Source organism: Gossypium hirsutum, chromosome D05 (assembly GCF_007990345.1).
Source record: "Gossypium hirsutum isolate 1008001.06 chromosome D05, Gossypium_hirsutum_v2.1, whole genome shotgun sequence".
NCBI lineage: Eukaryota > Viridiplantae > Streptophyta > Magnoliopsida > Malvales > Malvaceae > Gossypium > Gossypium hirsutum.
The window spans coordinates 11,720,537-11,737,068 of record NC_053441.1 but is presented as its reverse complement, the minus strand read 5'-3'; the positions used below and the strand labels follow the sequence as shown (position 1 = coordinate 11,737,068).

General features: G+C 29.2%; 1 protein-coding gene across 1 annotated transcript; it reads right to left on the bottom strand.

The window, feature by feature from the left end:
* Window positions 1-1,708: 1,708 nt before the first annotated feature.
* Window positions 1,709-3,878, bottom strand: LOC121217711 (inorganic pyrophosphatase 1). Its single transcript, XM_041093740.1, has 4 exons — window positions 3,415-3,878; window positions 3,075-3,196; window positions 2,788-2,989; window positions 1,709-2,558 (listed from the first exon to the last, which is right to left on the bottom strand). Exons 1-4 carry the CDS (start codon window positions 3,550-3,552, stop codon window positions 2,208-2,210), a joined length of 813 nt encoding a protein of 270 aa, XP_040949674.1. The 5' UTR covers window positions 3,553-3,878; the 3' UTR covers window positions 1,709-2,207.
* Window positions 3,879-16,532: the final 12,654 nt, after the last annotated feature.

Below are 16,532 nucleotides of genomic sequence, written 5' to 3'. Positions count from 1 at the left end.
ATTTAGTTTTCTAATATTTACACATTATGTTAATTTGACCCTAAATATAAAATATTCAACAAATTTAATTCTCAATATTTACAAAATTTTCCATTTTAATTTGAATTCTAAAAATTTCAATAAATTTGAACAAATTCTATTTTCATTATATAGTAATAATATTGAAAACGTTAAAATATTGCAAATTTTTGACAAACAACAACATTCTATACTGGAAATAGAAAAAATAACGAGCTTAAGTTTTTATCTCCAATTTTTAAAATAAAAGATAAAATTATGGGAAAGGGAGGCGAAGGGAAGTTTCTTTTTTTAATGGTACATTGAAATAGCCAAAGGAGGATTAGTAATGGGGAAGCAAAGAGGGGGAATTATATGACCTTGAAAGCTGTAAAAAGTGAAGTTACAACTCGTGTTTGAAATCTAAGTTTAAAAACAATTAATAAAACATCAACTTTACAATCCAACATTTTCAGTAACTCAGGCTGTTGCAACATATAACATTTTCTTATTTTTATTAAATATCACTCTTAAAAATAATTATATGTGTCAAGAAATTTAAATTTAAAAGAATAATTTACATGATAAAATGAACAGGTCCCATAATGAATGCAATCTATATCTAATCCAAAAATGTTGCCAACAGTAATCGACACATAGTTACGTCTCTTTCAATTAGATATGATTATAAGTTGGGTTATCTATTAAAAAATATAAGTTCAAAAAATAAGTTTGAACAAAAATAAGGTCATTTTCTAAATAAGTCAGGTTTGGATAGAATTTTTTACCCAATCACATGCCTTTTTTTTTGTATATACAATTTGTTGAATTTTTTATTTTAATATTTTTAATGTATTTAATATATTATATTTTTAAAATTTATTTTTATATAAAAATAATAATCTAAAAAATTTATTATAATCGAATCGAATCAGGCTTAAGTTTAACGTTTTAAATAAATATTAGATTAGACAAAATTTTAAACTTATTTTCAAACTAGACCTAAAATAAGGGCCAAAAATTTTATACCAGCCTAACCTAACATAATTAGGTCTACTTTCAACAAAACTTACTGCTTTAATCTGGTAACACCCTGCAGTAAAATTTTGTATGGCAAAGTTAGTTTACAATTATGGTAAGTTTGGTATTGGTAACTTTTTAGGTGTTTTAATTAATTGGGAGTGGTTTGAGTGTTTAGTATGTTATATTATTTTTCAGTTAAATGTAATAATTTGCTTTCCCACAAACACTTGAATATGTGATAGAATTTTTCCCTCTATAACATTTAGTTCTTAAACATAAATTTGATATTTTTACTTAACTTTATCTTTCTAACATTTTCTTATTCAACTTAGACTCTATTAAAGATTAATTACATGACACTAAAAAATTATATAAAATGTAAAATTACATAAAGATTTAAAATAATAGTTAAATTATAACTCTCTTTTTTTTTTAATAATGATGTAGCATAATCTGATAATATCACGTCATCATATTTTAACAAAATTCAAATTTAGAGATCAAATTAAAAAAAACTACCAAAACAACTATTCCATTATCCCTAAAAGTTAAAAAAAAAATCAAAATGTAATATTCCTTTGCTGAGTCACCATTAGCATGTTTTTGCCTAGGAAGCTTGCTAGAAGGATTCCTGATCTCTTTTTTTGTTGAAAGGGTGAAAGAATGCTTATGGAAATAGAAACAGAAATGAATTTTAAACTGAAGATGTATTTATATACAAATAAAACAACTAGTTATGAAAATTGTTTAACCGAAGTAGTTGTTCACAACATTCTTCATTTCAACTTACCATAAGAACCCATTCCCCTGTAATATTCCTTCAGCATAAAAAGATATCCATTGGCTTTTTTTTCTTCTTTTTTATTGTTGCATGTCATTTTTTTATCCTTCACATGCTCATAACCTTTCCGTGCCTCTAAATACCCTTAACTCTGTCAACACATTCAGAGATTAGAGACCCTTATTGTGAAGTAAATTTTCTTTAATATATATTTCAAATATTGTGAAGTAAATTTTTTAATAAATACATCCTCATCAATCATGTTCCAAAGAATCAAATTGCTTTGGAATCATGAGAAACTTAAGAGACCCTTATTTTCAATGTATTTTGGTAAGGGAAGATTAAATCCGTAAATCCCAACAATCAAACCAAAACCCATTGAACAACTTGAGCAGCAATCACACATCTACTGTGGAACAGGCAGGGCATGAGGCAGGGCATGGTTGGATGTTGAAATGGTCTGCAGTTTACAGTCAACAGAGAACAATGGAGCAGAGTTATGTTCAACAGATACCATGTTGATGATATCCAGAAGAACCCGCTCCAGGTCTTCGCCATCACTCCATTCATGAATGTCAGCCTTGATGAGCATAGGGTTCCTGCATATTAATTCCCATACTGGAAAATTCTTCCTTGGCATCACATAGTCACCCTCTCCAAGCGTTAGGCTTGGGCAATAATCCCCACTGCCATCTCCGAGGTAAATGATTTTCTTCTCCCCCTCTAAACCTGCTTGAATCCTTTCAATGATCACCCCCTGTAGCAACACAGCACAAGCCAATGTTTAGAATTGTTAAAACATCGTATTATATTAGTTAACCCTTGTCAAGATCATGGATTTTATTTGTCAGAAAAAGGAAGTGACAAATAATATATAATAAATAAATAAATAAATAGATAAATGAAAACTCCAAGCAAGTTGGAGTTGGATGAAATTGACTTGTAAATAATAAAAGCTAGAATAAAATTGAATTAAAATTTGATACCTTGCACATATTTGGGGGGCAAAGATTGCAGCCATGGGAAGTCTTGGTGAAATCATGATAAGGGAAGATCCTCAGCCTCCCTTCTTCATCAACAAAGCTGGGATTTGAGTTGAGCTCTGAGAAACATCCCTTCACTCCAAGATGTTCAAGAATGGTCTCAATGAAGAACATGTTTGCATCACTTACAATCCTCAGTTCACACCTAATAAAAATAAAATTCAAACCATTTCGATTACACCCCAAATTTTCTATTGCAACAAACCATCTGTATAAGAAGAGAAACATACCCTAAAGCATGAGCTGATTTAATAGCTGGGACGATCCTAGGGTGGATTGGAGATCGTTTCAGAACCTCAACAATGTCATCGATGGTTGTTCCTTGTGCATGCATCTCCTTCGTCATCGAGTCCTGTAATTGTTTACCACCGAATAAGTAAATGCCTCAAGATGTAAACATGGAGTTGGATTTTTATTTTATATTTTACTGTCTGTTCTCTTGTCCTCAATGGATTAGGTGCTTGTCACTTTGACAAGGTTCAAGAGTTGGTAAGCAAAAGAGTTTGAATACTTTTTATTCAAATGGAAAACACAAACAAAGAGAAGTTGCAGGGGATTAGTATGGTTTACCATGAGAGTATTCCAGGGCATGGTGGGAAGGAGCTGGTTGAACAAATCGGTAAAGCCCAATCCATCGACAACCCAGTTATCACTGTCACGGTCGATAATGGTTTTATCGAAATCGAAAACCACAACAATTCCAGCCATTTTTTTCCCAAACAAAGAGAAAGAAAAGAAAACCTCAATAACCCCTTTTTTTCCTGGAAAAGGTTTCTGAATGTGTTGTAGTGTCACCTAACAGAGTTAAGGGTATTTATAGGCACGGGAAGGTTATGAGCATGTGAAGGATATAAAAATGACATGCAACAATAAAAAGAAAAAAAGAGCCAATGGATATCTTTTTATGCCGAAGGAATATTACAGGGGAATGGGTTCTTATGGTAAGTTGAAATGAAGAATCCCCTTTGAACAAAAAAAGAAATCAGGAATCCTTCTAGCAAGCTACCTAGGCAAACACATGCTAACCTGACACAACTGCTTCTGAGTTACTGGTTTTGGTACGAGAAATACTGTCCGTTTGATCCGATGACTCTTGTCTTGTCGGTCAATCAGGTTTGATCAAGGTTTATAGTTGAATTAAAAAAATAAAGTGGTGGGACTGGGAATTGAACCGAAAATTGGGAGGAATAAGGGAATATTCGAGGGGAACTTAAATGGCTACGCCACCTTTGGAAACGCGCATCGCATGGCTATAATCAGTGTAGGAATATTCGGAGGTCTTGATTCTTTCTTGCCTTTCAGTTCTCGTGGCTGCTACACCTTTTTTTTATGGGTTTTCACTTCCTACCACGCCGTCCGGATTTCACCATGGTTTTTGAAACAAAATTACCACACCAAATAAATAATATATGTCAAATTTAATACTAAATAATTAAATCAATATATAACGAAATAAATTTAGTTTCAATTTATACAGTTACGTTCCATCATTTTACATTTTTTTTATTTTATATACCTATTCAATTAAAATGATGTGATTTTTTTTAAACATGATAATATATTTGTTGGATAATATAATGAATTTTTACAATAATAAAAATTTAATTTTATCATATTAATAGTCTATATATTTATAATTTTTAAATGGTTAAATTAAATTTTATCGTTTTTAAGGGGTTAGAATATAATTTTACATTTACTAATTTAAAATTTTTAAATTTTTAAAGGGCCTAAATAAAAAATTTTACAGTTTAAGGGGGTGGGCCCCTCCCCCAATGACTTATGACTAAAGTTCAAACTTTAAAAAGTTAAGGGGCTAAAAATAATAAAATTAGAGTATATGAATTAAATCCCCAACCAACACATAGTAGAAGAATTAATACTAGAATATGATTATTTTTTTAACTTTATATTTAATATTGAGTAAATATTATTTTTTTAAGTCCCAATAGAACTCCAAATTGGACAAATTGAGTTTTTTTTTTTTATAAATACAGTTATTGACGTATGGTGTTAATAATTTCCTTGAAGGTTATGTAGAGTGACGATGAGAGAAAAATGAAAAACATATGTGTCAATGTGTTATAAGAACATGTAAAATAAATTGGTTTAAATGAGACTAAAAAATTGTTTTTATTAATCTGACATTGCACGCAGTTACTAATTAATTAAGTTTTTATTTTTCTTATAAATCATTACTTTTATTTTGTTAAGTCGAAAAGGTAAAGGACCAAAGAACCCTGATGCTTCAAACAAATGTAAAAAAGGAGAACCCAGATGGCGCATGAAAACACAAACTTAAATAAATTTATTTTATATTATACAGATTTCTCATCCTTATTTCTATGCTTACAAATAATGGGAGATGTGAAGGGTCATTGGGTGACGTGTAGATATGAAGCACAGTGAATTTTTGAAAAATATCAAATTTTAAAAAAATTTATTAGATTAAACTAATTTTTGGAAAAGTTACGGAATTAGACCAAGATAATGAAAACGCTTTTAGCTATTTAAATAGTTGTTGAACTCCCCCTTAATGCCTTTTTTTTTTTATATATATAAATTTTTCAATTCAATCACAACTATCTTTCTCATAGTCTCAAATCTCTCTCAATTTCCTCTTAATTTCTCACTTTATTTTTATTTTTCTTTCAACTCTCTCTCTTTCTTTTTTTAAATTGTACTAAGATTTTTTAAAAATTATTTTTTCTATTTGTAACACCCCCAGCCCATATCCCTCGCCGGAACCCGGTTACGGAATATTATCGGAGTTTACAGATCAAACAGACATAAATTTTATCATTTCATATAACATAACATTCATGTCAGAAACCATTCAAACTTACACATACTGCCCCTTATTCGAGCCCTTGAAGCCCAAAATACGTGGTAGAAATAAGTCGGGACTAATTCGGAAACTCAGAAAATTTTTTGAAATACATTAAAAATTTTCAAAGCTACAAGGGTCACACGGCCAAACCACACGCCCGTGTGCTAGGCCGTGTGAACATACTGACTTGCAAAGCTTTACAAGCCACAGGGGACACACGGTCGTGTCACCTGACCGTGTGTCGCACACGACTGAGACACACGCCCGTGTCTCTGACCGTGTGGACGAAAATAAGCTATTTTATAAGCCATTTTTCTCATCCAGTTTGGTGTCAACCTACAATCAATATTGTGTATATAAAAAGTCATATTATAGCATCTAAAACCAATCCCTAAACATGTAGTATATTCACATAAAATCAATATGCCCTTAAGCATCTTAAATGACCAATACAATTATGTTTAACCATATATACCATGTAACCAAGTAATCAACTAACTTTTATGTCTAATCGCATTAATACACAACATGTAAATCATTTACTAAAACATACCATTTGGTACCAGTTGTACCACTTATTCAATAGCATAAAATACATATACACTTACTATAACATAGTACCAAACCACGCCAAGTTATAAAACATACCTCATATGCATTTTCAACTACTATTTTGTCTTTCATTATTCCATACATCAACATTATAAGGCAAATTAATTACATACTAAAATACTAAAACACAAACCAAATATATGACTAATATCAACAAAACACGTATAAACCAACATTTAAAAAAAACTTATACATGCCATTATAATCAAAATTAAAACATTCAAAAGTACTGATAGAACCGATGGATAGTGTGATATAACTCTGACAAGCTTCCAACCCAATCGAGCTTTCGCTAATCTGTGAAATAAAGGATAAACAACTACGTAAGCAATGAATGCTTAGTAAGCTCGTACAAACTTTAAACATAATATTCCAATTCAATAATAAATTTTATATATTAAATATAAAGCTATATCAGTGCCTCAAGATTTATGAACTACATAACCACTAGCTTATAAATGAGTAAGTCTATCAACATCATATATGTAACACCCCTTACCCGTATCCAACACCGGAATAGGGTACGAGGCATTACCAAAACACATACACTTGTAAACGTATTTAACCGAGTTATAAAATTTCATCAAAATTAAAACTTTCAAAATAATTAACATGTTTCTATAACTTTTCACAATATATCCTCAAAATATTATAATCATAATAATTAGGGCCTGCGAGACCCGATACATACTCATGCAATTTAATGCTTCATTTCCATTTCATTCAATTCGCAATTTCTCATGCTCATAATTTAAATCATATCACTAGCAATTTCCATTTAATTCACGTACAATTCAATGACATCAAATTCAAAACTAATACGTATTTACCATTTAACTCAATGTTTATTGATTATACCATTCAATAACACATTTATGAAATTCTCAATTTAGCAATGAAAATATCACTTTAGTTTGAATAACAACATCGTCCTGATATAAATACACTACCACTTATCCATTTACTTTAATTCTTTTGGGCCCATTTGTCACTTACCATCCTTAATCAAATTAGGGAACGGTCACGGAAAATTGAGTACTTCACTTTCACTTTGCCATAGTATAACTATGGTCTTACGTATGATCACTTATCACTTGTCCCTGATCAGATAAGTGTAGCCACCTATCACTTTGTTTCTTGATCAGATAAGTGTAGCCACTTATCACTTTGTTTCTTGATCAGATAAGTGTAGCCACTTATCACTTTGTCTCTTGATCAGATAAGTGTAGCTAAAGCTATCACTTATCACTTTGTCTCTTGATCAGATAAGTATAGCCGAAGCTATCACTTATCACTTTTCACTTGTCACTTGATCAGATAAGTGTAGCCGAAGCTATCACTTATCACTTTGTCACTTGATCAGATAAGTATAGCCGAAGCTATTACTTATCACTTTCCACTTGTCACTTGATCAGATAAGTGTAGCTAAAGCTACCACTTATCACTTTGTCACTTGATCAGAAGTACTCAAATCCGGCGTTCCGCTCAATTTGATCATTTATTCATATATCAGGCTTACCAACATGTGTTAATTCATAAACCATTCATGGTATTATTTCATGCCAAATCATATACTGAATATACCATACACACATACTATGAAACTTTATTTTCACACATGAGCTTAAACCATGACCAATAATGCACAAAAATAAGCATCATTCATATTTCATCGTTTATGAGTTATAATCAAACATATCACCATTTATACACGAATCATTCATATATTTCCCAATTTTCCTCCTCCTCCTCTCCATTCCACATCCTTAATGTGTATAACACACTTAAACAACATTAACCATAATTTCAATATTCACTAACATGTATATTCAAAGCTGTTTATCCGAGTCAGAGTCACTAAATTATTTTTATCCGGAGCTAAAGAGCTCCAAATTAAGATCCGTTAATTTTCCCTGAAACTAGACTCACATATCTTCATACCATAAAATTTTCATAATTTTTGGTTCAGCCAAATAGTACAGTTTATTCTTTAAAATTTCCCCTGTTTCGCTGTCTGATAGTTCCGACCACTCTTCACTAAAAATTAATTATCTCATTGTACAGAATTCGGATGATGTTTTAGCTTGTTTCTTCTAAAAATAGACTCATTAAGGATTCTAACCATATAAACTATAACTCATAATCATTTTTGTACAATTTTTAATGATTTTCCAAAGTCAGAACAGGGGAACCCGAATTCATTCTGACCTTGTCTCACAAAATCTATTATATCTCATGATTTACAATTCCATTGCTCACATCATTTCTTTTATAAGAAACTAGACTCAATAAGCTTTAGTTTCATATTTTATTCATCCTCTAATTCAATCTCTACAATTTTTGGTGATTTTTCAAAGTTACACTACTGCTGCTGTCCAAAACTGCTTTAGTGCAAAATGTTGATTTCCATTTTGCCCCAAATTTCACAGTTTATACAATTCGGTCCTTTCTCAATTAACCCCTCAATTAATCTAATTTTCTCAATTAGTACTTTACTATACATTATAAGTTGTTACACAACTATTGAAATTCAGAATTTCCACATATAACTCTATCTTCAAACTCTTTTACTATTAGGTCCCAAACATTCACTTTGTATTCAATTCTTTCAATAAAATCAGCATATGAACAATTTAAAGCTCTAATTTCATGCTAAATCATCATATACTTCCAGCACATATTCATATCAACTTTCAACTTCTTTCATAAAATCAAAAACTAATGGATTTAACAAGTGGGCCTAGTTGTAAAAGTCATAAAAATACAAAAATTTCAAGAAATAGTCAAGAATTGAACTTACTTGTAATAAAAATATGAAGAACCCGCTTGAAGAAGCCCTTCCATGGTGTTTTAGCTGATGAGAATTCAGAAAAATGAAGAGAAATCTAGATAATTCCACTTGGGTCCTAACTTTATTAAGCAAATTTTGCAATTTTCCAATTTTGCCCTTAATTCTCCTTACTTTCTTGCTGATTTCATGCCTCTGCCGTCCAGCCCAAATAGACCTTGGGTCTATTTGCCTTTTAAGCCCTCTTCCTTTTATCATTTAAGCTATTTAATCATTTCCCAAAATTTTGAATTTGTTACAATTTAGTCCTTTTAGTTCAATTAATTATCGGAACTTTAAAATTTCTTAACGAAACTTTAATACTAACTTTTTAACACTCCATAAATATTTATAAAAATATTTATGGCTCAGTTTAAAATCCCCGAGGTCTTGATACCTCATTTCGATTCTAATTATTTTAATATTTATTTCTAGTGCACTATTCACTATTTCAAAAATTTTCCTAACTTCATATTTAACTTATACTTACTAAATTAATAATATTTTCTACCCATTTGTCGAATTTAGTGATCTCGAATCACCGTTCCGACACCTCTGAAAATTCAAGCCATTACATTTTTTTTTCGTCGGATTTGTGGTCCCGAAACCACTGTTCCGACTAAGCCTAAATCGGGCTATTACAATATATATATTCATTTCTAATTTAATAGGATTTTATAAACATTATACACCATCATTAACCTTTTCATAAAACTACGAATAATTTCCTTTACTTATTTTTCATTATATTTATTAAACGTAAACTTAAATAACAACATCAATTAACTAATTAATATATTTATTCATAACATAGGTAAGTTCAACCATAACATACGTAATTTCTTATATATATAAGTACATTAATCAACTCATCAATCTCTTTTTCATCGTATCACATTTCAATTATGAACTTACCGTTTCATTTGTATAATACTAGACATAAGTATATACATCAATCATAATCTCAAGCTTGACATAAGCCTAATCACCATCATCAATACACAAGTTAGTACATTTATATATATAACTCATTTTCATGTTTCAAATCACTATCTGATTTTCAATTCTCATACAATATCATCCAATATCAATCATATTACCATTTTCTTTAATTACCTCTATTAACACGACTCAGACTCTGACAGATACACGGATCCAACCAAACACACCAATTTGGCACCCAGTGCCTCATCGGATAATTCGAAGTAGTAAATTGACACCCAGTGTCTCATCGATTAAACAGAAGTAAGTTGGCACCCAGTGCTTCATCGAATAAATCTGAAGTAATAAATTGACACCTAGTGTCTCATCGACTCGAATTATGAGAAATCCCTGAACTCTTCCAATCCTATGGCATGCCATCTATATTTGACTCGGCCTGATACAATTAATAGGGTTCCAAGTCATTTTTCAAATACAGCCAATATTCATTTCAATTCAAATAATCAATACATTCAATATATATATCAATTTCAATCCATTCAATCAACTTGAATTCAATTCAATAACAAAGTGTCAAATACTCAAATTGCACATGCTAACATATTTTATTTGATTAACAATGTCCCAATTCACACAATTGCAATTTCCATAGTCATTTCATGAGTATATAACTCATATATATCTCATTTAGTCACAACATATCTCATTTTCATTTATGTTCGGGTCAATATTCAATAATTAACAAATCTTTCAAATTCATTTAACAATTTACCTTATCGAGATTTTCCATACGAAGAATGACTTACGGATAAGAGTACATCATCAACAGTACCTCATAGAGCTAGTCCACCAAAACACACCAACAGAAGCTCGTGAGAGTTGATCCACCCAAATCACTCCAAATAGAAAGTAAAACACGAGAGTTCACAACAGGTGCTGAACCCCGATTTACTTGGATAATATTCTGATGTCTCCCTCCAATACCACCACCATACACCAATTTACGAATGTACTCAAATCTCGCGTTCAATCCAAACTGAGTATTAAATTCGATAATATATTTCCAATAATAATTAAATTTCAACAATAGAATACACATATATACATAATATCCATCACCAAATAACATTCAATTTAATAAAATTTATACAGAATATAGTTCATACGAACTTACCAGGCTAAATTGTAGAAATACAAAGATTTAATGGCATTTTTGTAATTTCTCATTTTCCTTGATTTTCCACCTGATCTTGATCTAAATTAATAATTTCATTCAATTTATTAATTTAAATAATGTAAAATTAATTTCATGCAATTTGGTCATTTTGATATTTTTACAAAATTACCCCTAAAATTTTATTTTTATTCAATTTAGTTTCTGAGCCCAAATCATGCAAATTAACAATTTTTAATGCAAAACCATGCTAGCCTAATACTCACGGCATTCAATACAGCCCAATTTTGCAATAACTTCATAACAAACCCTTTATTTTTACTATTTCAACAAATTAGTCCCTAATAAAAAAATTCATCAAAATTACTTAATAAAATACTTTTAAAGATCAACCAACATCTCAATTTCATCATTTAATAACTAAAGTCATATAGATTCATCAATGGAAATATTTAAAATCTTTAACAAAATAAAAAACTAGAGTAAGATTTAGTTGAACCTAATTGTAACAATTTTAAAAACATAAAAATTATAAGAAACGAGTAAGAATTGAACTCACATGAAGCAAAATTGAAGAACCAGCTCAAGGAGCTCTGCCATATTTGTTTTTGAACCGAAAATTGGGAGAAGAATAAAGAATTGCCTAGAAACTTTCTAATTTCACTTTTGTTTTATTTTAATTTCAATTTAATTACAATTTTACCATTAATGGCTTTATTTTATTATTTTTTCCATTTTATGCCGGCTCATCTTTTCATCTAGGCATAATTGCTATTTAGTTTCTTCTTTATTTATTAATCAAACCATTTAGTCACTTTATTATAATTAGCAAATTTTGCACATTTTTTAGTTTAGTCATTTTTAATTAATTAATTGTCGAAACGTTAAAAATTTTCAACGAAACTTTAATACTACCTTAATGACACTCAGTAAATATTTATAAAAATATTTACGAGTTGGTTTATAGAAATGAGGTCCCGATACCTCATTTTCTAAAACCACTTGAACTAGGGTTTTATCACTCGAATCTAATAATTCATTATAAGACATAAATTACTAATTCAAATTTTTTTAAAACTATATTTGACTCGTAAATATTAAATAATAAAATTTACGAGCTTACTCGCCGGATTTGGTGGCCTTGAACCACTATTTCCGACATCACTAAAAATCAGGTTGTTACACTATTACAATTTATTTCTTTTTTTTTTCGAAATTAGTAATGGCAAAATATCTAATTTTTTTAGGTAGCAAGGACATTTAGGTCGATCAATTGCAAATGGTAATTTTTATTATTATATTTAATCTAATTTAATTTAAATATGTTATTTTTATCTAAATTTTAATATTTTGTATTTTTTATATGTAGTTTGAAGGTCGGATTTTGGAGGTGTACATTCGTAATCTACCCGCTCATCCGTCGTTACCAATCGAACCATACTTGAGAGATGTGATATTTTTGCACATAAAAAAATTGAAACATTGATCAAAACTCAACTGCTTTCAAAAAAATTACAAACTAAGAGTTAATCAAATTGAGTAGTTCTAGTTTCAATTATGAATCAAATTGAATTTTACAATTGAATAATTCAAATATACGATTGGTGTAAATACGATGGTTGTAAATATCAAATTAAATAATTATTAACTTTACATCTCAAGAAAATATAAAAAAATAAAAAATATATACAAAACATAAAAAATATATAAAAAAAAACTCAAAACCCATAAAACCTAAAATCCATAAAACCCTAACCCAACGCTATTTAAAAAAAACTAAAACCTTAACCTTAAAAAACGGACTAAAAAAATGTTTCCAGCTAGAAGCGTTTTTGTTATTTCGGCCTAGTCCTGTACTTAAAAAAAAACATTTTTAAGAAATTCACTTTGTGAAGCCCATCCTAACAATTTTTTTTTCCTTGTTCATATAATTTTTATAGTTCGTATTTAGAGTATGTGATTGTATCTTAAGAATATTATTTTTAAGATTTAAATATAAGTCTTTTCTTAAAAGTATAATATGTTTTATTATTGCATCAAATAATTTCATAATTGTCAAGAATCTAATGTGTAACTATATTAAATTATTTAAGAGATCCTTACATTATAAATTTAGGAGCAGGTTAATCTCTTTACCATAAAACTAAACAATCTAGTTATTGTACTCGTAATTTTGAAGCAAATATGTAATTACAAACAGATATGAAAGTCTTTTTTTCCCAAAATGATGAGTAATTCAATATTTTTTTTTAAATGATGAGTCATTTAATATATATATGTAATTTTGTTTAACGAAAAATTTCGGTTTTCTTTAGAAATAATTTATAAAAATATCTACTTGTAAAATCATGTACGAAAATTATATGTTTTAAACAGTGAATCTTGATGTCGTCGTTGCCATTGGCAGCACCAGACTGATGTGTGAGTATATAAAACGTTTTGATCCAATCTAAAAGGGTAATTACTTCATCAGGTCCCTGAACGTTTTATGTAATCACACTTCAGTCTGGTGCTGTCAAAGACAATGGCAGCACAAAAAAACCTTTAAGATTAATTTTCGTAAATAATTAATTTATTTAAGTTATTTTTGAAAAAAACCTTCAATTTCATTCCTATTTGTTTTTTCTTCAAAATTAAATGTAAAATGAGTGAATTGCTTTCTTTTATATAAAAAAAAAGATTCTATAAAAACCTACCAATAATTAAACCCATTTAATAATACTATACTAGAATTAATCGCAGCATTTGGTGGGAGTTTTAAGAATTTTCTAATTAAATGGTTATTTTATTTATTTTTAAAAATTGTAATAATACATATAGTGTCGTAAAGTTTTATGCCTTAATTCAATTAGTTAATATAACATTATGAAATAAAATAACAAAATTTTTTAAAATTTCAAACTATAAAAGAATACAAAAATTATAAAAACGCAAAAAAAATGAAAAATTATTAAAAGTGTGAAATATACAAACTATTGAAATATTATATAAAAAGAAACTACAGACTTTAAATTTTCACTAAAAAACTTAACGATTTAATTGAGTACATTTTTGGTGAATAATTTTTAACTTTTATGTATACTATATAAAATTATTAATTGAGTTGTTATTATAAATCAACTTAATATTAGTTCAATTGTGAAAACATATTTTTTATTTTTTCAGTTGGATCACATATAAATTTTAAATGAACTAATAAATTCTCCTGCGAATCAATGAATCTATCTATTTAAAATGCAGCATTTAGAAAAAACAATTAAAAAAAAAACTTGTCAAACTTTTGGCATGTGTGGACCCTTAACTTTAGTTGAGAGAAAAAGGCCATAAAGTGAAATGGCGCGGTCTCTTGTCCTTTAAAACTGAAAAACGAAAATAACAGGACAGGTGTCGAACACAGATTTTATCTCTAGATTTTCATTTTAACTAAATGTATAGATAATGTTTTGCGCAATAGTGGTTTTTCGGTTTCTCACCTCTGATGTCAATTCCTCTCTTTCAATTTAAAATGAAAAGGTAAATGTTTTCGTAAAAAATATATTTATTTTTATATAAAATAATTTCTTTTTAAGTAGTGGTTTAAATTATTTTATTTAAAGGTTTTTTTTAAACATATTTAAATATAAAAAAGAGAGTATGTTATTAGTTTTTATTATTATCAGTGAGTACAATTATAAATACAAATTCGAATAATTTTAAAGTAAATTTTATCCCATAAAATAAGATAAATAAAATTAGAAGTGTTTATGGGTTGAGCTAGACTAAATTAAAATCAGGCCAGGCTTAAACATGACTTCAATACACTTATGCACTTAAAATTTTATTCAAAATTACTTGTAAATTTCTCAAACTCATTTAAGGTCCACCTAACTTTTAAAAAATTATATTTTTTTATGTTTAAATTTGCAATCAAATTCAATTTTTACACCTGATATTTTCATAAAACCTTGAGTAAATATAAACGAAATTCACATGTGGAAACTCAAGAGCTCAAAATTAATTAAACAAATGGTAAGACATAATTGATGTGATGGTTGTAAAATAAAATGAATTATATTGTGGTGTAGATAGGACGTGGGGAAATGCCTTCGACTATAACCAAGAATAGATGGTCTGTTTTGTCTCCCCTTAATACCTCCGCTTCAGTTACGTGCCATTCTCAATCTCATACGCGGGGCTTTCAAATTACAACACCTCAGCTCTGTTTGACCATAATTTTTATGTACTTGCATATATTGTGGTTGTTAAAACAATCCGAGTTTGGGTTTGAAGACGTGATGGTTTGCAACTGGTTCCACCATGATTTTGTTTGGATACATCCACTAATTTGTATTTGTTTTTTTCCTATAAAGTAACTTGTGTTTTGCACACACAATCATCTCCATTTTCGTTGTTTGTCTTGTTAAAAGTAGACAAATTCTGTTTCGTAATTTTAAAATTGACAGACACAAAGTTTAGTTTGCTTTATAGGTTAAAACATCATTAAACTGCCTTACGCTTATTATCTATAGTATTATAAGCAAAGAGGAGTTCAAAATTCAACATGTTCATTTTAAGTATGAAATAAGTTTATTTTCATAATGTCACCATTTCTTTGGTTTTATCTTTAAATTGTCAAACTATTATGTTTTCACTCACCCCTTATTAGTATGTTTTCGATTTAATGTATACCATTCAATTTTTGTATTAAAAAAATTAATTTTATAATAACATTTCAATTTTCATCAACATTTTTGGATTTATGACATATGTGTGGCTGAAATTTTATTTTATAAAATAAATATAAACTTCAGAGTTCCGCCACTGCCTGGACATGCGAAATGGCTTTAATATTCTCCACCTTCTCCTCCTTCTCTTTCTTCTTCTTCTTCAAATAAACTTCCACCCTTAACAAACTTGGAAGCTGAAATCATTCTCTGTAACCACTGAAGCCAAAATCAACATGTAAAAGAAACTGCTTAAAGAATATGATAATAGATGGATAACTTCACCTGTTTCGTTTCTTTTTAAAATATTTGAATGTTATTCTTCAAAAGAACTGCTTCAAGAATCTGGACATAATAGATGGATAACTTCTCTTAAATGTAAAATGTGAATTCCAAAACTCCATCCCACCCGAACTGAAACGCACAATGAACAAACAAATAAGAAGAAAAAGGAAAGAAAACGCGGATTGACAACACAAAACAGCAACTTACCTGATCTCGGAAACAAAAAAAAAGAGACATGGTGATGATCCTAGGAGCGGTGTTATTCGATGAAAGGTACGTCTGCTCTTCCATTTCCTCTGATCACATGCGTATCAT